The sequence below is a fragment of the Marmota flaviventris genome, chromosome 2 (assembly GCF_047511675.1).
Source record: "Marmota flaviventris isolate mMarFla1 chromosome 2, mMarFla1.hap1, whole genome shotgun sequence".
NCBI classification, from domain to species: Eukaryota; Metazoa; Chordata; class Mammalia; order Rodentia; family Sciuridae; genus Marmota; species Marmota flaviventris.
The window spans coordinates 98,463,867-98,485,787 of record NC_092499.1 but is presented as its reverse complement, the minus strand read 5'-3'; the positions used below and the strand labels follow the sequence as shown (position 1 = coordinate 98,485,787).

At 33.8% G+C, this 21,921-nt stretch overlaps 1 protein-coding gene across 3 annotated transcripts in view; it reads right to left on the bottom strand.

The window, feature by feature from the left end:
• Positions 1-431: 431 nt before the first annotated feature.
• Ap4e1 (adaptor related protein complex 4 subunit epsilon 1) overlaps positions 432-21,921 on the bottom strand; it is a 64,132-nt gene continuing 42,642 nt past the window's right edge. For 2 of the 3 annotated variants that reach the window (XM_027926207.3, XM_071608260.1), the window contains 6 exons: positions 17,011-17,134; positions 12,222-12,480; positions 9,234-9,788; positions 6,567-6,757; positions 4,749-4,906; positions 432-3,505 (listed from right to left, as the gene is read on the bottom strand). In XM_027926207.3, coding sequence (XP_027782008.3) covers positions 3,345-3,505; positions 4,749-4,906; positions 6,567-6,757; positions 9,234-9,788; positions 12,222-12,480; positions 17,011-17,134 — 1,448 coding nt within the window. In that variant the 3' untranslated portion in view covers positions 432-3,344. The remainder of the gene's footprint in view (positions 3,506-4,748; positions 4,907-6,566; positions 6,758-9,233; positions 9,789-12,221; positions 12,481-17,010; positions 17,135-21,921) is intronic. The other variant, XM_071608259.1, reaches the window with a different exon arrangement.

Below are 21,921 nucleotides of genomic sequence, written 5' to 3'. Positions count from 1 at the left end.
GGCTTTAAACTCCATTTCTAATCTAGCTTTGTGCTTTAGGATACGCAATGAAGAGATAGCTAGAACACTCAGATTCTTTGGTTAATAAGTTTCTAACTGATTTACTTGTATTTTACATATTGAAGTGTCCATAAAGAAAGGGCAACTTTAAATGCTGTGGCCAGCCTAGGATGAGAGAAGGGATACAGACAAACATCCTGAGAATCAGTCCACACTCTAATCTGTCTGAAGCCCACGAAGTTCTCTGATCATCATACTGAAGAGTTATTTTTATTTTTTAGGTTCTTTGGAGGCTGTTATTAGTAAACTATTGTTTTCATCCCACTCTAATTACTTCTGGGTTTGTTTGTTTTTCTTGCTGATGCCTACCAAATCACTTATCAGATAATTCAGCTATTTAAATTATGAAGAACATACAGACCAAAGAAAAGTATAGATCACTTAGTATTTATTATGTTTAACTGAACTTTTTTAAATTACAGAATTCAACTCCAAAATAAGGTAATAAATGGCTCTTAAATTGTTATTCACTTGGGTTTTTCCTAAAATTTTAACACAGCAAAACACCTTAAAGACACATGAATACGTTCTTTGTACTTCCAGTGGCTTACAATCATGAAACAAGAACATGTTTATCCATAAAAAAATTAGACAAACAGCTCAATATTTTAAAATATTAATGACATGAAATAAAAGTAAAGAAAAAATAAAAACAATATACTGCAGGTCTACCACAACTGTTTTGGTAAATGACAATAGAATCTTGTTTAAAATAATGCTCCTTTGCAGAGCATATGCTGTGCTTGGTATGCTTGGCACATTAGCACTTGGTAACTGCTCAGCCTCCCCCTGTAGTTTCTTGAGCAGGACCCTAATTCAGGGTCCACTTTCAAACCCTGAGCCTCTCATCTGCCTGAATCCCCAAGAACCCTTCTGATGGGAGTCTGACCCTTCTTCTTCCACAGCCTCTTAAGGCTTTCCTGTCTTTCCTTATTTTTCTCCAGGTTCAAACTAGATGCCATTTCTAATCTCAGCAACTCAAATAGCTGAGTATCCCTCCCACAACTCTTATCTCAGATGTTGTCCTTTCACTGACTAAATTATGGCTATAACATAAGAGACTGACTCTATCCACAAACATCATTTTCCTTATTTTATGATCACATCCCCTATAATGCAAAAAAGATTGATGATGCCTGATTTAGAACTTAAAAACATTCAATGAGTTTAGGTAGAATATATACTGATCTAAAGTCATTTAATATCTAATCTTTTCTATTATTGTTATTTGCTTTTAAAAATCATAAAAATATAAAAATTGTAAACATTCTACTAAACATTTCAGTAGAAACCCTGTTACTCTGCTTTTTATTTAGAGATTTCAAAAAGAACAAAAGTAATACCATGTTCTTTTTGGCAGACCCAAAATCCTGCTCCAACTCCTAGACCTACCACCATTATACATTTCCCAACACTAGACAGCTCTGTATGCTAAGCGTGTCGCTTGACAACTGCTGCTGCTGCTCCTGAACACAACCTGCAACAGAGCAGCAGAAAACTGATTGTAATCTCTCCCTGAGAGCTGTTCACGTGCTCCCTAGCATCTTACCCTTATCACTCCATACCTGACCCAGCCTCAGGAACCATGCAAACATATATAAGTTAGGACACAAAAAACTGGAGCACCTCCTGCACAAAAGGCTGCATTACTTGCAAAGTGGTAGCATTTCCTTTCTATTTGTCAGAAAAACAAACAGGATCAGGTAAGGTATAGGGGATGCTGCTGACAGGCAGGAACAAAGAAGAGACTGATGAGGCTAACTACCAGTGTTCACCACAACCCCAGAGTCAGCACATTCCCCTCATTATGACAGTACTGAACAAATCTGATCTTCTATTCAAAAGGAAGAACTGATCATGCAGGAAATTCCAGTCACTTATTGCTCTTCTAGCAAGGTTTTACTGCATGTTTTTAAGAGTGAAATTAATAAGATGTTACTTCTAAATGAATAACTTAAACATTAATTTTTAAAAATACAGTTTTTGCTTTTGTTCTACACACAAATGACTAATGAAATCTATCGGCTTTGGGGAATCCCCTCAGCATCTTTACCAGATATGGTTGATGAGATCATCTAAAACCAGAATGCCCGACCTGGGTGATAAAAGTACCACTTCTCAGAGTATTAATGCAATGACTTAAAACTGTATTACCTGAATAGTCTCCACGGTGAAGTGTCAGAAAAAGTGAAACAATAAATATTTTCCACAGCACCATAAGGTTTTATAAAATACTACTTCAGTAAATGTACAATCTCAAGATTTTGGTCCATCATTCATACTAGTCACAACCTCTTTTACTGATAACAATTCTGACAGAGGCCATACAGGCACACTATAACATGAAAATGATTATATTTTACTGAAGAACCTATATGATATACTTCGCTGGTCACTGCTTCAGCTATATCCATTGAGTACTAGTGGACTCAAAGGCCAGGAAAGATGAGTTTCACCATTTATACTCTAATCACAAATTCTGATTTGCCAAAAGGACCTAAGTGGTAACTGACTAAGATATTTGTTATACCAAAAAGTCTTTATATTGTTTGCTTTCATATTGTGCTCTCTGGGTTTTGTTTCTATATGATAATACTTTGTAAATGGCTGAGTTTTAAAAATAAGAATACAATGATTCTCTTTAAATTTTAAAATAAGCACAAAAGGAAAACAGACTGATTTTATAGCCAAATAATCTGGAATTATGTTTAACAAGTTAATAATAGTAAAAAATATGAGACTGAATTTCCCCAATATCCAGCATGCTTGTGTATCTCCTACGTGTGCTATACCAACTGACATAAGCAAAACATAATTGAAAGTATCAATTTACCTACCAACAAACACACTGCATTGCAAAGCCAAATATTAATTAGGTTTGAGATTATCAATTTCATGTCTCCCCTCCATTAATGCAGAGAACCAAGTCTTGTCTTTACTATAAATTAGCTAAAGCTAGAGTAACTTACTATAAAATTATTTGTAACAAAATAAATATTTTCAGTCCCTCTACACTAAATGATATATAAATCATTAGCATTTTATAATATTAGATTAGGTCACTTTTGGGGACACAAACATACTGTACAATCCTGAGTAAAAGGTTAGGGATACAGTTTCTTGGGGATCTTTCTTGACCAGAAATCAAAAAGAAAACACATAAACCACAACTTGTAATAATCCCCATTTGCATTAAAAGTACCATGAGTTCTTTTTACTTTGGTAAATAAGTTTATATATGTAAACCATTTATCTTGATAGAGTAAAATTAAGCAGAGCTTCTGCTAGGATCCCTCCATCACCTTTTGACACTGATATGATAAATAGTCCGGAAGAGCAGAGCAAGAGGATCTGAACCACAGAGCTATTACATTAGTATGAACTCGGCAATGCAGTAAGCAGGGAATGGATGGGAGCATCTGACAGGCCAATAGCCCTTCGTTGCCTAAAATAAAACAAAAATGAAAAATTTTTTTAATATAAAAGGACTTAAATGGACATTTCTCCCAAGAAGATACACAAATGAGCAATGAGACACAAAAAGATGCTCAACATCACTCATTACTAGGAAAATATAAATCAAATCTAAAATGAGATATTACTTCAGATCTAACGGTTGGCAATTATTTTTTTTAAAAAAAATAACAAGTGTTGATAAAGATGTAGGAAAACTGGAACCCCTATGTATTGCTAATGGAAATGTAAAATGGTACAGTTGCTATGAAAATGATGTGGCGATTCCTCAAAAAATTAAATATGGATAGCTGGTCCTATAATTTTTGTTACTCGAGAAGTTAAGGCAAGAGGATCACAAGTTTAAGGCCAGGCTGGGCAATTCAGCTAGACCCTGTTTCAAAATAAAAATTTAAAAAGGAAAAGAAAGTGGGAGGTATCCGTGGTAAAGCACTTGCCTAGCAAGTGCAAAGCCCCGGGTTTAATCCCTAGTACAGGAAGGCAGGCAGGCAGGCAAGCAGCAGTCAGGCATGCATATGGAATTCACATGTGATCCAGCAATACCACTCTTGCTATATAACCAAAAGAACTGAAAATAGGGACATGAACAGATATCTCTATATCTATGTTCACAGCAGCATTATTCATAAAAGTCAAAAAAGAAAATTTGAAATAATAAAAATGAGGTATATTCATGTAGTGGAATAGTATTCAAAACCAAGAAGGAAAGAAATTCTGACATATGCAACTATATGAATCAAGCCTGAAGACATTATGCTAAGTGAAATAAGCCAGATACAAAGGAAAAATATTATATGACTCTGTTAATCTAATATATCTAAAGTAGTCAAATTCATAAAGTCATAAAGCAGAATGGTAGTTGCCAGGGACTGAAGAAGGAAAGGGAAATGGGGAATTAATGTTTAATGAATACAGTTTCATTTGGGGAACATTAAAAAGTTCTAGAGATGGATGTCAGATGGTTGCATAACAATGTGAATGTACTTAATGCCACTTAACTTATAAATTTAAAAATGGATAAAATAGTAAATTTTATGTTATGTGAATTTTTCAATAAAAAATCTTTAATGCGATCTAAAAAACACACTCATCTGAAAATGCTCATAATAGTAAATAAAACTCCAAGCAATCTGACACTTGAACGACTTGATTTGAGTTCTGATTATAAGAAAGCTCCTATAAACACAAGACTGCCTTTACATAATTCTACGAACCTATAATGTCAATAACATGAAGTCTCAGTTTCTGTTGCAGTGTTTTTAGGGCAGAAGGCAGAGCAGCTTGAGATTCTGATGTTTTTATATTTTGCTTCACATCATTTGCAAAGGATAACCAGAGTTTGCCAAAGTCTTCAGTTGAGATTTTTAATGGCCTGAAAATAATTTTTAAAATTAGATTTGTGTGCATAAGAATGAAATTCTTCTAAACACATTTTTAAAAACTCATGGAAATAAAATATAATCACTATAAATCTGGGTCCCACAAAATTTATGTTTTTAAACCAAATATAATTAGAATGCTTACAGTCATTCTCCAACCTAATGAAAACACTGAAAGCAGAAGATATTATTAAATTGCAAATGTCTTTTCAATAAACCACTTGATTTTCTCTTTTTCTGGATATTAGTCATTCCAGTAAAATTTTACCAAGTAATCTCATGAATCATTCAAATATAAAATAAAACCTTTCTTTCGAGTACTCTTTTGATTTGGGGTTGATGTGATATTCTAACAAAGCCAGGTAAAAGAGTAGGAATACAAAGATCTAGTGTTTTAACTAAATTAGACCAAGAAAAAGAATTTAAACAAATATGGTTTTAAAAATAGTTATGAGGGGCTGGAGTTGTGGCTCAGTGGTAGAGCGCTTGCCTAGCATGCATGAGGCACTAGGTTCTATCCCAGGCACCACAAAAAAAAATAAATAAAACAAATAAAATAAAGTTATTGTGTCCATCTACAACCAAAAAAATATTTTAAAAAATAGTTATGACACTAAAAATAATATAGTTAACAATGGGCTTCTCAGGGGGTGGGATTATTATTGGAAACTTTCACTTTCAACTTATATTTTTCCATGGCATTTGAATTTTTATAAGCATTGATTTTACATTTAAGGGGGAAAAAAGATACTTTTAAAGATACAGAGGATTTTATCAGTTCCTACCAAACAACTGTTTGTGTGACACATATTGTACTTCTTCTTACTAATGTTCATCATGAAAAATACTTTCACAGTCCCAGAATAGAAGATCTTCTAAGGCTAGATTTTTCCTTATACAACACCATGCACATAAACCCTCTTTGAAAGATTGATAAACACATTTTTTACTAAAAAATGTTAAGGAATGGACAAAAATTATAGCAGTGTAACATAACTGGATGCGTGGAGATTAAAAAATTGTATAAATATTCACAGGCATTCTGCATTCTTGGTTCAGGCAGCCTTCATTTTTGAAAACTTAAAAAACAGTATATTTATAAAACTAAATTAGAGAAGAAGAGCTAAGAAACTATTTTCAATTATTTTAATAAATCTATACACTGCCTAACATAACACAAATGCTATGTTAATAAACTTTAATAACTGTGTTGGGTAATTTTCTTACCAATCTCTAGAGCTTAACAAACTGACTTTATGAAAAACTGATTAAATGAATGAAATACAAATGAAATTTTAAAAGCTTAAAGAGTCATGCAGAATCTATGACATTATTCCAGTTTAGATATTACTTCCTTTCAGAAGTTTCTCAAGATCACCAACCAACCCCAACCTAAATCAGATGTCACAGTATAATCTCTCATTATGCCACTTATTTTCTCTTAACAGCACAAGTCATAATAACATATATTTATGTGATTGTTCAATGCCTCCTCCCTAGACTAAAAGCACTCTGAAGATAGGGGCTGTGTTCAGTTTTTAATTGTTCTATTGCCCAGCATTTAGTATAGTGCCTCCGTCTAGGGAAAAAAAAAAAAGCCTAAAAAATATTTGCTGAAAGAATAACTAAATTAACATTCCAGAAAATACTTACCTAATGAAATCTAACAGTGATAAGTTTATGGAAAATTCCAGCTGAACAGAATGAGTATCGATCATTTGATAATTTATAAAGCCAGAAAGATTTCCTTCTGTAAAAGGCTTTTCCAACTGTACATTGTAATGAAAGTTTCTGGTGCTTTCTGCTTCCATTACAGGCAAACAACATCCAAGTTGTTCAGTGATCTTTCAATAAAAGTAATAAAAGTATTAAAATAAGGATCAATACCTCTATTATATGAACATCAATTTTCTATTTAATTGAAATGGTAAAAAAGATACTACTGTAAGAAGCTAACAAACTACATTATGAAGATGACCGACAACACACTAGAATAGTACTATACAGGCCAAGATTATGTTCACAAGCAGCATTACAGTTAAAACCCAGGTATAATTTTTTTAAAGAGTACTAAATTCTAGTCTGGTGGCTCTCAATCCTGGCTAGGACCAGATTCTTTTTTTTTTTTTTTTTTTTCCCAAGTATTGTGGATTGAACTCAGGGCCTCATGCATACCAGGCAAGCATTCTACCACTAAGCTATACTCCTAGCTGCTGGCACCAGATTTTTAAAGCTGGAAGAGTTCTTAAAATAACAATAATACAGATTTCTTGCATTCTCATTCTCTACACTTACTCAAGCTGGTAGGGTTCAGGCAACTGGAATAGGTTTTATCTTGGGTTTTATTTATTTTTTTTTTTATATTCCACTAGTGATTCAAATGTACATCTACAGTCAAGAACTTCTGCCCTCGTCAGTGGATCAGACCGTATCTCTTTCAACCCATTCTAACTCATAGAGGAAACTGGGTCAGTTTTGTGGAAGACAGATATACTGGTCAAACTTCACTGCAACTCTACCAAGGACATCTATATGCTAATGCAAGTACACATACTTCCAAAAATCACAATGGTAGTCTTTTGGAGCTGCAGAAGCAACAGAACAGTTGCCTGAACACTCAGTAAGAAGTAATACATAAGTGAGAGAAAAAAAGTAGATAGTAAACACTATATTCTTACTCTTTGATGTTTAGTTTTGTTTTATTAAATCTATGAATTTGATAAAAGTAAATGAAATTGTATAGTAGTTTTGATTTGCATTTCTCCAATTACTGGGAATTTTGAACATTTTTTCATATATTTGTTGATCGACTGTATATTTTCTTCTGAAAAGTGTCTGTTCAGAACCCTACTCTAAGATTTTATCTCATGCCAGTCAGAATGACAGCTATCAAGAATACAAACAACAATAAAGTGTTGGCAAGGATGTAGGGGAAAAGGTACACTCAGACATTGCTGGTGCCACTGCATATTGGTGCAGCCAATCTGGAAAGCAGTATGGAGATTCCTTAGAAAACTTGGAATAGAACCACCATTTGACCCAGCTATTCCACTCTTCAGTCTTTACCCAAAGAACTTCAAATCAGCATACTACAGTGATGCATCCACACTGATGTTTATAGCTGCTCAATTCACAATATCTAAACTGTGGAATGAACCTAGATGCCCTTCAATAGATGAATGGATAAAGAAACTGTGTTGTATATACACAATGGAATATTACTCAGGATTAAAAGAGAATAAAATTATGGCATTTGCAGGTAAATTAATGGAGTTGGAGAATATGATGCTAAGTGAAACAAGTCCATCCCAAAAAAACAAAAGCCAATGTTCTTTCTGATAAGTGGATGCTGATCCATAATGGGGAGTGGGGGTGGTCGGAATGGAAAAAATAGAGGAATTTTGATTGGGCAAAGGGGAGGGAGGGGAGGGGAGGAGACATGGGGGGCAGGAAAGATGGTGAAATGAGATAGATATCATTACCCTAGGTACATGTATGACCACACATATGGTGCAACTCTACATATTATACAACCAGAGAAATAAAAAGTTGTGCTCCATTTGCGTACAATGAATCAAAATGCATTCTACTGTCATATATACCTAATTAGAATAAATAAATTAATTAATTTAAAAAATAGTGTTGATGGGGCTAGGGTTGTGACTCAGTAATAGGGCGCTTGCCTAGCATGTGTGAGGCACTGGGTTCAATTCTTAGCACCACATATAAGCAAAATAAATAAAGGTCCAACAATAACTAATAAAAATTTTTAAAGTGTTGAAAAAATTACAAAAAAAAAAGAGTAAATGAGATATTTAAAGAGTGCAGGAAGAAAGAACCACAAAATATATATTGAAAATAATTTTTTAAAAAAATTTTCATGTGCCATTTATTGCTGTATCACAGATATTAACTCGTTTAATCCTCACAATAACAGGCATATACTGTTAACAAAAGAAAGCTGAGGCACAAAACTGCTAAATGTCTTGACCATGTAACACAGATAATATTAAGCTTTAGAAGCAAGATCTAAGTCAAGCAGTATGAGTCAAAAGCCTACATTCTTTGCTGTGCTTTATCTAAACTCGCTTTGTTTCTATGGCCTTTCCCAATAAAATCATTATTATGCTTCCTTGTCTCTTTTGAATATTTTGTCCCTACTCAGAACAATAAAATAATTATCACATCTCTTACCTATTTTTATTAAAGAGGTAAGAAGGATGTGGAAGAAATTTACAAACCATCAGACAAGCCAACAGCAGAAACACTAAGTAAGCACTATCCATTTAAGGTAGAATGATAAAACATTCATTGTCTTACCTTGAAATTTTCTGCAGGAAAAATTTCTAAGTTAGCACTTTTCAATTCGGAACCACTCTTACTAGCAACTGACCAGACCATTAACAAACAATCATCCTTCCAAATCTTGTAAGAAGATACTGATACAGCTTCATTATTACAGACCTCCATAAGATTTGAATGCATGTACTCAGTAGTTTCTTCCAACAAAGAAGAAGCTAAAGAGATTCCCTTGGCAACTGAAGCTGCAGTAGATGGAGGAGGATGAAAAATTTCCATGTCGTTATCAGCAAACAAAGAAGGTGCAGACAGGCTGCAATCTGAGAGTTTCTCAACCAAGGGCAGTTCTGTGAGAGACTCAGAATCCAAAAGTTGTGAGCTGAAAGAAAATTTCTTGAATTCTTTGTCTTCTTTCCCTTGCAAAGTATTCAAGTAATTATTTTCACAGGTCACCTTTGATAAAGAACTAAGGGAAGAACAGGTCACACTATGAGCACTGGTTGTTTCTTCACTTTGGGCTTCCTTGCCTTTTGATTTCCTTCTGAACTTGTGAGACACTGTGTCTGCTTTTCCCAGCTACAAAAATAAAACATAATAATAATATAAAAAAACTATTTTACTAGTCATGAGTTTTAAAGATTCTTCTATAATTTCAGGTGAGTAATTTACTCACTTGCTAAAATTCTATCTAAAGCATAGATTAACAAAAAAAATCAGAGATGAATAAAATGTTAAGCCCTAAAATTGTGACAGCTACATAACTTTGAACTATTAGTTAAACCTTGTTTCTCATTAAAAACATAAAATTTGAAAAAGAAATAAGGTCAAAAAGTCAGTCATGAACAATTCCTAAAAACTTGCTAGATTTCAGAATATTCAAAATAATTGGATAAATTAATAACTGTGAGAAACTCAGCACCCCCCCACACACACACACCTTTTTTCCCCAGAGTTGTCTTGCAGAAGCCTAAGTTACCCTCAATAAAAGGATGTTCCAAACCCTGATTTAGTAATCTATAATAATTGTGATTTCATAGCCAATGAGTTTATAAACAGGGAAGAAAAGCTGGTTTTACCTGAAGAATCAAATGGCAGAGGCTGACTGAAAAACTCAGCAGGAAAAAATTCTGTAACTGATTAGCAATGTTTGCCACAGACTGAGAAGACAGCAATGGCAAAGTGATCTAACCCTGAGGAATGGTCTAAAAATCTTTTTAAGGACAATCATGGTATAAGTGTATATTGGCCTCCAGAACCTAGAATCAGTCAGCAGACTAGCAGTGTTTTCAGTCCATGTCTCCATGCTCCTGGGGGCTTCAACACTGCATGTGAAGGTAGCTCTTCACATGATTCTAATTAACCAGAATTTTACTTCCCTTTTCATACTTTCTCTATCCCTCTCAAGCCCCAACACCTTCCAATTCTCAACAGATTGAGTTTATTTCATATCTCCCAATTGAGAAGTTGTCAAAAAAGAACATTCCATTAACACACACACACACAAAAAAAAAAAGAGGGGAAAGGGAAGAAGAGAGGAAGTGGACAAATATTTTCCATTTTTGGTAGTTATGGGATTCAGATTAGATGTATATTAGACTACCTGACACTGTCCCTCAGGTCACTCTGTTCCTTTTTTTGTTTGTGTCTAATGCTTTCTTCTGCACTGTCAATCTGCTATTAATTTGAAGCTATAGAAGCCAGAGGGCATCATCATTACAATACATAAAAAGCATTGCACTGTATGTCCAGACAAAACGTCTTAAAAATAAAGGTGAAATAAAAAAGGTGAAGGCGAAAAAATAAACTTTGACGCTTACAATAACATAAAAAAAAAACAACTTACAATAGACCTCAGGCCTACAAATAAGAACTAATTAAAATAGAATACATGACAGTGGCTCAGGAGGCTGAGACAGGAAGGTGAGTTCAAGGTTAGCCTCAGCAAAAGTAAGGTGCTAAGCAACTCGGTGATACCCTGTCTCTAAATAAAATACAAACCAAGGCTGGGGATGTGGCTCATTGATCAAGTGCCCCTGCGTTCAATCCCTGGTACCAAAAAAAAAAAAAAAAAAGGATGACATGAATATACCCTAGATTTATTTAACTAAGAGCTTTAAACATTAGAAAAAAATAAAAAGGATTGCTGGGGAAAAGCAGTCATCAATCAGGTATGATACAGTAAAAGCATATCCAGTTAGTCCCAATCCTGTTGGGGTTGAGAGGCAAAAGGATACATGCTAATTTTATATGGTATAGATTCTTTTCCTGCTTGCTCAGAACAAGCACCTGTCTTTTACTACAACTTTCATTCTTTTATTAAGAAAATAATGTCAGCAAAAGACATTGTAAAAATCATCATAATCCTAATATCTAATTATCATTATCAAAATATCATGTAGTTCCTTCTAGCCTCAATAATTTTATTTTCTTTACGTAAAGCTCTAAACAAGATATAAATAAAACTTTATACACTGCATTTTTTTGTTTAACATACCATAAGTATTTTCATTTCACAATGCAATTCTGATCATTTTAGTGGCTGAAAAATATTCTGAGAGAATATAATTTATGTAACCACTCTCCTACAGTTACACATCTATCTAAAATGATTCCTATTTTTCACTATTAAAATTCCACTTTGAGATGTACTTTTTGCACATATTCAGTATTGTTTTCTATTATTATTAACAATATTTCAATCAAGCCTCCTTCCTTTAGTAAACTGTCCTACTCACCCACAGGGGTGGTAATACCCATAGCCACATGTGTAGCTTTACTTGGACCCTGATTCTTGCCCTAGCTGACAGGACCAGAGAGAACACCTGGCTTAAGCTGACCAGATTTCCTCCTCAGGGACATAAAAGGTATGTTACTGGTCGCTATGGAGTTTAGGAGATGATGAAAGCCAGGGAGGCCACTTCTCGCCATGTATACAGATGAAAGCCAATAACTACGAGGAGCCAATAACAGGAAACACAAATTCTTTGAGGAGCATAACTGATTACTTACCAAATTGATTGTACCTTCTGATCCTAGCCCAACAAATAATGATGAAGCCAACAGCTGCTTTTCTTTCTCCTCTTTAGATTGTGTAAGCACTTGAGACTGATCCCTTTTTGTTATAACTTGATCCATATTCTCTATTGTTAAATTCTCTTGAGGAATAGGTGGAGCTTCCACTTCATCACCAATTTTGCTTTCCTTCTTAGGAAGATAGCCCTCTTTTCCCCACAATTTCTTTATACCTTCTAGCTTCAAGCCACTTGTTCTAGGGAAATACATAAGGAAAGCAAGTAAATTTAATAACTGTCAAATAGTTACTTTCTGGAGTCTTTTTTTTTTTTCAATGCGTTTTATTGCCAATGGCCTTTTAAAAGCAGGTTTAGTATTATATTTTATATACCAGAAGAAAACCTAGATCATTAGATTTCATTTTAGTTATGGCCAGCCTCCCCACCCTCAAACCAAAGAATTTAATGTAACAGAACTCCAAACTTAGTTTTAAAAACCTCAGATCATTTAATTTTCATTTAATTGCTTGAATAAGTTGTACAAAAATAGAAGTACTATAAATCAGTTCCTCTTCTCCATTGACTTTTCAAAAATATCTTTAATTCTGATGGAATAAAATCAGAAATGACTCTTAAGTTTCTTAGCTATATAAAGGGATTAAGCCTAAATTCACAAAATAATAATTCATAAGCATAAATTCACTAAATAAAATCTTGATGAAAGCAAAAAAAAAAACTATTCAAATACACTCCTATGTACAAATTTACTTTTAATCCAAAAGATTTTCTTAATGTGAACACTAACTACATTTTCAACTATTATAAATGTCATTTTGTAAAAATGAAAAGAAGGCTGGTGTTACAGTTTAGTGGCAGAGTGCCAGCCTAGGATGTTTGAGACCCTGGGTTCAATTCCTAGCAACACACACACACACACACAAAAAAAAAAAAAAAAAAAAAATTTTTTTTTGTTTACATAAGAAAAAAGATTTTAGGAAAAAGCACGAGACTTAGGAATTTTTTACAGCTGAGTTGAAGAAAAATTATAATGCTGATTAGAAGCCAGGTGCCCAATTCAAAAAGCTAAGACACAGTATCTCTGCAAAAACGCCACAGTCAAATTTAGCATACAAACTAACCTAATGTTTTCCCAAAAGTTACAACTGTGAATCTGGACTAACTAATACAATCATAAGCACATGTAGAAGTAGCCAGACTGTCTCTATTATTCTCACAAAACTGCATGTATCTGTTAATTACTGGACTGTGGTAATCATTCCACAATGTAAATACATTATCATGTATTTACATTTTGATACATTATCAAAAACACCATGTCGTATACCTTAAATATATGCAATTTTTACTTGCCAATTACATCTCAATAAATCTGTGGAGGGGGGAAAGCAAGAAAAAAAAAGTCTTTGTACTTGGCTCATCTGTCATGTTTCTAATAGCACTTTAAAAATTTATACTACAAAATAGAGTAGATGCTAAATTTAATCTTTAAAAAATGCTCAAAAATATTTGTACTCATTTTATTACTTGCATCTAATTTGCTGGAATCATGATCAATTTGGTTTTCTGTACTAAACTAATTAAAAATAATAGGTAGTAATATTTCATACTGATACTATTAGGTAGTAAGTAGTTGAAAGGAAAATTGAATGCTAATAAATCATTTCTTACAGAGGATTGGTTCATTTCTCCTCATGATTTTTACTGAGAGATATTCCTTTAAAAATATCTTCATTTCCCCCTTTTCTTTCAGGTACAGCACAGATTTATAGAAAGTTTTTAAAAGATAGGGAAAAGAAGTTATCTAAAAAACCTCTTGGAAGACGAACATTACATGCACATGTATAACTACATGAATGGTGTGACTCTGCATCATGCACAACAAGAGAAATGAAAAGTTGTGCTCCATTTGTGTACAATGAGTTGAAATGTATTCTGCTGTCCAATACAACTAGAACAAAAATAATAAAAAGAAATTGGTGAGGATGTGGGGGGGAAAGGTACACTCACACATTGCTGGTGGCACTGCAAAAAAAATTGCAACCAATCTGAAAAGCAGTATGGAGATTCCTTAGAAAACTTGGAATGGAACCACCATTTGACCCAGCTATTCCACTCCTCAGTCTTTACCCAAAGGACTTCAAATCAGCATACTACAGTGACACATCCACACTGATGTTTACAGCTGCTCAATTCACAATATCTAAATTGTGGAATGAACCTAGATGCCCTTCAATAGATGAATGGATAAAGAAACTGTGTTATATATACACAATGGAATATTACTCAGCATTAAAAGAGAATAAAATTATGGCATTTGCAGGTAAATAGATGGAGTTGGAGAACATGAAGCTAAGTGAAGTAAGCCCATCCCAAAAAACCCAAAGGCCAGGTGTTCTCTCTGATAAGTGAATGCTGATCCATAATGGGGGTGGAGAGGTGGGAAGAATGGAGGAACTTTGATTGGGCAAAGGGAAGGAAGTGAAGAGAAGAGGTTATGAGGGCAGGAAAGATGGTTGAATGAGATGGACATCATTACCCTAGGTACATGTATGACCGTATATAGAGTGGAACTCTACATATTGTACAACCAGAGAAATGAAAAGTTGTGCTCCATTTGTGTACAATGAATTAAAATGTATTCTGCTGTCATATATACCTAATTAGAACAAATAAAAAAACAATAATAGTAAACCTCTTGGAAGAAAACTGGTTGTCCTTGCCATAAGCAGATCTAAAACTGGTCATGGGAATCACTAAAATGACCTCTCGTACCTCCAGGATACTCAAAAGCAAGCACTTCTAGGGCAATCATGAATACCCACTGCTGGGTTACAACATCTCTGTACCCCTTTTAACCAAAATATTCCCTTTAATTATTTACAAAACAAAAACAACAAGAACAGATGTCCATAAATCATTTATTGATAAATGACTCAAATATTAGTTTAAGAAAGAAAAAAAGATGTGATGGATGCCTTTAATAAAGGACTGTTGCCCAACTGCTGAAAATGCCCAGATCTCAGTCTGTTCAGGGATTTAATCAGCTGCAAAAGGCTACCTTACCAAAGATCATGCTCCTACCAGGGCAGCCCATATCCAAAAACTGATGAACAGAAGTATAAAGTTGTGGTCAATCATCTTGGCCCAGCTCAGGACAACTAATTCTGAAAGGTCATTCTAACTCCAAAACTTCCCATGGGATCAGCTGGGGCTGTCATTGGTACTACATTGCCTCTTTGTCTGCCCAAACCTGCTTCTTTCCCTTTCTTTCTACAGATGTGGATCCGAAGGGCACCCACTTAATATTCTACAAACTAAATGCCATTACAGAATGTGCTCCCCAGGGAATCCAATCCATATCAGCAGGCAAAATGGGAAATGGGGGACAAAAGAATGTAAAAGGAGTCCTAAACTATTTTAAAGATTTTTCTCAATTATTTCATCTGCATACATGCCTAATATCAACACATTTTGCTGTGCATTATTACAGTCAGTCTAAAAAGTGGGAAAATAAGTACAAGCAACATAAAACCATTTAATACATAAAATATGCCTCTTAATGATATGAAACATACTGTAAAAGAATTTTTTTAAACGTAAGTCATCTTTGCCTAGATTTTGACAACACTATTATACATGGTTTTATATATTGTGTCTTTGTTTCATTTTTAATCAGACCATTCAGAAACCCAGATGTAAAATCTAAACCAGTAACCACTCAAAAGATTAGAGGTATACTTTAACTTAGCTCTAGGAATTCACACTTAAGGTAAGGTTCTATTTAGTAAAGGACTTATAGGTAAGAAATTCTAAATTAGGCTTGCTACTTATTTATGCTCAGTTTGCCAGGGACTACAAAAGAGTATCTGTCTTCCCTCTAAAGCTGATTCATCTTGCTGATTTAACACACAGGTTCCCAATCTGAAATAATATGTGAATTATGATCTTCTTTGAAAAGAACTTTTAAATTCATTTCTCATGTTCCATTTCACAATAATATAACACATATAATTTCTTAGCAGTCTTGACAAATAACTTTTCTCTGAGGGTGGTACAGGTAGTAGAGGATTTACAAGGCCCTGTCACATCCCCTAGATCCTCATTTAGTTCTAAAATAGCAGAGGCTTTCACCTGTTATGTAGGTGAAAGGGACTGTGTAAGTTTCTCCCTGAGTTTGGATGGTTTATGTCTCTCCTTCCCTTGCCCCTCTGCTTCCTCAATTAAAGTCATTCACTTCATTTTATGTTCATCTCTATATCTGTCAATATTCTAATGAAAAGGTTATAAGAAGCATTTATCAGAAGAATAACAAATAAATTATGAAAAATGTAGAATAATACACTTAATACTTACCAGGGTACACAAAATCTGATATGCTTCTTAAAAATTTACAGTATACAGTAATAATATACACATTACTACTATGTGTAAAGTTTAAACACATCTATTTTGAAAGTTAGGTTAGCTCTTATAGTATAAGGAAATGCTGTACAATATTAGTACCTTGAGAGCAATAAACAGAAACCACTGATAAAACAGCCCATACAGAATTTATGGGACTTTTAGGAACTCTTCAATGCTATTATATTAAAACACATTATCACAAATGAGCCTCTCTCTGAATTTCTTGAAAACCAATGGAACAATAAATTTCTTGGAAGTCATCATAAAATAAGGAAATAATAATCCAGATGACAAATGCTTCAAATGCTAAAAGACATTCAAATACTTCCATGTTCTCAATTTTAATAAGAAAAAGAACTTACTCTTTCAGCCCTGTCTCAGCACTATTCCCAGATACATCTGAACCAAGAGAAATTCCAGCAGGAGACTGTCGTCCAGTGAAGCCAGATGAGGAAAAGGAGAGTCCATACGGTTCAAAATTGAGAACTAGAATTTTAAAATAATAGTTTTATATTTAAAAAAAGAAAGAAAAAAATATCAGTTTCCATTCAATACTGAAATAATTGAACACTGAACTCCAGTAACAATTTTTAAACTACATAGGGCTTTGGAAATGATACAATCATATACTTGTAATAATAATAATAAAATAGCTGGGAGTGGCAGCACATATCCATAATCTCAGCTACTCAGGAGGCTGAGACAGAAGAATCACAAGTTAAGCCAGTCTCAGCAATTTTAGCAAGACCTTGTCTCAAAATATAATTTAAAAGGAACCTGGAGACATAGCTCAGTGATAAAGTGCCTGCCTAGTATTCACAAGGCCCTGGATTCAATCCCTATTCTCACACACATACACACACAAAAAAAAAGTAATAATAAAGCAACTACCATTTATTGAGCATTTACTGTTAGTGTTCATATACTAGGTGATTAGAGATAAACTATTCCTTCATTTTTATATTTTTACCTCCCTTAGAAGCTAAAAGATAATTTAATTTAAAAAGACAACAGATAAATTAGGTCTACTGAAAAACTGCCAGTCTCACAAAAAAAAAAAATATTTAATGAGCTATAAATGAAGAAAGGACCATGTTTTGTTTAATAAAATATTCCTAGGCACATTCAAATGAACTGATAAAGCCCTCAATCTGAAATCTCTTACAAAAAAACTTACTCAAGTTCTGATTCTTTTGAATCTGTATAACCTAAATGAATTCAATAGGAGCCATGAATTTAATTTAACAATTCTGAATTATTCAAAATTGTTATTATGGCAGAGCAAACACCAATCTCCATTACCTTTCAATACTTAGCTAAGTACATAGCAAGCCAGAAAAGAGACATTTCTAGACCTTATGGCCATGTGATTGGATTCCTAGTCAATAAAATTATGCATACATTTTGTATGCAACTTCTTAAAGAAGTCTTCCTGAAAGGGAAATCAATCACTTCTCTTCCTCCCTCTTTCCTTCTGGCTAGACTGCAACTAGCTACTGGAGTGCAGGCAATCACCTTGGATCATGAAGTCACACAGGATGCCAGCACAGCAAAAGAGGTGGAGCTTGAGCTTTTTATACTTATGAAGCTATCAACTCCAGGATACCTATTTCTTTTGAGGGCCCCATATTATTTGTGTGTGTTTTTTGTTTTTAACCTCATCCTAACTGGCAAACTTATCTTCTGCAACTGTATAGATTATAACAAAAAGGACTTTCTTAAGCCATAAAAAGTATGTTAGAAAATATCAATTTCTGAAATTATTGTCCACATTTTACAAATGAGGAAACTGTGGCAGAGTTTGTCACAAACTTATCTCAGATGTAGGAAATGTAGGAAATGACAAAGCCAGATACAAATTCAGACACTCTAGCTCCAGAGATATACTCTTTTTTGGGGGGGTTGGGGGGCGGTGTTGTTTGCTGGGGATGGAACTCAGGGTCTTGAAATTATTAATTTCACTGGTCAATGAAATTATGCATACATTTTGTGTGCAATTTCTGGGAAGACTTCTTCTGAAAGGGAAAACAATTTCTTCTTCTCTTCCCTCTTTCCTGCTGACTAGACTGCAACTTGGTTGCTGTCCATAATTTCACTGACCATTGATCTCTATCACTGAGCTACACCTTTATCCTAGACAGCTGTACTTTCAACTATTATATTATACAGTCTCCTCCAAATGAAACAACACCTAATCCAAAGAGTACTAAATAAATGCTTGTTAGCTAAATGAATGACACAGAAAGGGAATCAGTGTACATGGGCTAAAGGAGGGGGAGCTAATAATCAAGAGACAGGAGTTCTTGATGTAGGCCTAATGTTAAATTATGTGACTAAGACCTTTTTTATTTGTCTGTAAAGAGGTAGGAACAGTTCAACAGTTTATAAATGCTGATCTGATAACCAGGATCAAGCTAACTTCATAGAATCTCCTAACAATCTTTTTATAAATGTAACTAAGCTTTCAAAGACTCAGATACAGAAAATATATATAAGGAGAGCTCAAAAATATGCCTCATTAAAAAAAAAATGACTCAGCAGAAGGATCTCAAGTTCAAAGCCAGTCTCAGCAACTTAGTGAGGTACTTAGCAACTCAGCAAGACCCTTTCTCTAAGGACTAGGAATGTGGCTCAGTGGTTAAGTGCCCTTGGATTCAATCCCTGGTACCAATTAAAAAAAAAAAAAAAAACACATTGTGATTCTGATTCATATTTGCCTAAGTTTCTTTAAAGTCCTTTTCAGTCCAAATATCCTCTCATCCTAAGCTTTTCAATGATCCAATTTAACCTGCTATCCAATTCCAGCCTCCTCTTAATATCATCTATGATAGTTAGTAATCAGCCTCTGCATTAACACTTCAATAACAGTACCTAGCTCAAGACTCAAGAAATGTTGTCTATACACTATTAAAAACAGAGTTTCGGCTGGGGTTGTAGCTCAGTGGCAGAGCACTTGCCTCACACGCGTGAGGCCCTTGGTTCGATCCTCAGCACCACATGAAAATAAATAAATAAAAGTAAAGATATTATGTCCATCTACAACAACAACAACAACAAAAACACCAAAATTTAAGCGAAAGAAGTTCAAAATTAAAGGCAAGGAGTTCGAGAGACGAGAAAATTAGATATGAGTAAGGACAAAATCTGAAAAGCACACAGATAAAATTTCTATTCTAAGACTAAAGATTGTCATCTAAGGAAATATGGAAAGGCTCAAGTTTGAGATAGAAATTCAAGCCACAGTACTTTCATTCTTTAGTGAAAGCTCCCCCCAAGATTCATACAATGATGAATGACTAAAACAGGCAAAGATTTTGAGAAGTTAACTAGATGTGCATATGGGGAGCAGAAGAAGAAGAATGGTCTACAGAAAGAAATAAAAGGAAGAAGACATTTAAACTACAAGTCTGAATATGGAGAAGTGAAAACAGAGAATGAGGGCAAAGGGAAATTCATGCAGAAGACAGAGTATAAGCTAAAAATAGAATCCTTAGAGTTGGGAGTTAAGTAATACGGGTTTGAGAAAATATAGTATAAACTATTCTGGGTATAAGTAATTCAATATTAACCTCTTTGTATCTTCATGCTTTAGAAGACTGTATCATATACACATTTCTTTATTTTACTTCACACTTCAATTCTTTTATACCTTGGTCATTTGGCTATACTTCTCTGACTATACTCAGCTACTATTATTATTTAATTTTACTTATTTAAGTTACTCAAATAATTTAAATTATTTAACTGTTTATTTATTTATTTTGAGACTAACAATGTAATTTGACATGATTTTCTAAAAGCCACAGTTCAACAGATAACAAATTATACTGCTATTTCCCCTTACTATTTCTAGTGTTATTCAACACTGGGACTACAACATTTTAAAATAATGTTTTATTAAGTAATCTACACTGATTCCTACGTGCTTTCCTTAGGTAAAAACTAAAATTGGTAATAAATTTTATAAATTTTATTGCCTACAGATCTCAGAGATTTTGCCAATTCTTAGTTTCCTGGAGTTTAGATATATAAACTGGACATTTTTCTATCCACAAGAGCTAAGTATCACTTATTAAAGCTACATTTAATAATTTAAATATAGCTCTCTACAAATGATTTCTTAAAAATCATCAGTATCAGAACTGACTGATATGTGAAGGATTTCAGAATTAACTCTTCAAGAGAAAAAAATTATTTTTCCCCTATCATATCATAATTCTAAGATACATAATTTTACTTACAGCCAGTCACAATTCTAAGATACATAATTTTATAACTTATTCCACATATATTTATTAAGTACTTGCTATGTCCTATCTCATAGCCAATTTTCTTTTCTATAATAGTCTAAGCTCATAGAATTTCAATTTTGCTTTAAGGAACTTTTGCAAAACAGATTTGGAAGATGCTAATTTGAGAGCTTACTCTCATTTATAATGATGATTCTATGGGGAAAAAAATTACTTGGGAAAGGACTGCATCAGCTTGGAGAATTCAGGACTATCTATTATATTTGCATTAGCTACTTAACTTATTTTAAGAAAGAAACATGCAGTGTCAAGAATTAGTTTTCCCATTCTACCTCCCCTTCCCTACCCGACTCTTGACTTCAGTAATGATGACTGATGACTCCCAGATATATGAAAATAAAGAAACTGAGCAACTGGATCATGTCTCCACCGTGGAACTCCAAGAGACTTTCTCTCTATGTCCTGGATGTCATGGATCTTTATATGAAGTACATAGATTGGGCAATTGTAATTCAAAACTTTACCCCCCCCCCAATATATTCTATTAATACATAAGGAGTTATTGAGGAAAGAAACTGCCTGAATATTCTAGGCCATAACTATTACTAAATAACACATCAAATGCCTCAGAAGATCAGGATTGCACTGAATCTGCAAATCACTTGTAGTAGTATGAACTTTTAACATGAACTTCCAGTCCATGAACAAAAAATGTCTTTCTATTTATTTGTGTTGTTTGATTTATCATTAATGTTTTATAGTTTTTCGCATACAATCTTTTACCTCCTTTAGTTTATTCCTAGGTATTTTATCTTTTGGGGGGGTACTATAAATAAAGCTACTTTCCTAATTTCCCTTTCAAATTAGTGTAGTACACAGAAGTGCAAATGATTTTTGTATATTGATTTTGTATCATGCAACTTTCCTGTATTTATTTATTAGTACTAAGATTTTCTTTATGGACACTTCAGGGTTTCAAGATCCCATTGTCTGAGAATACGGTCAATTTTACTTCTTCCTTTC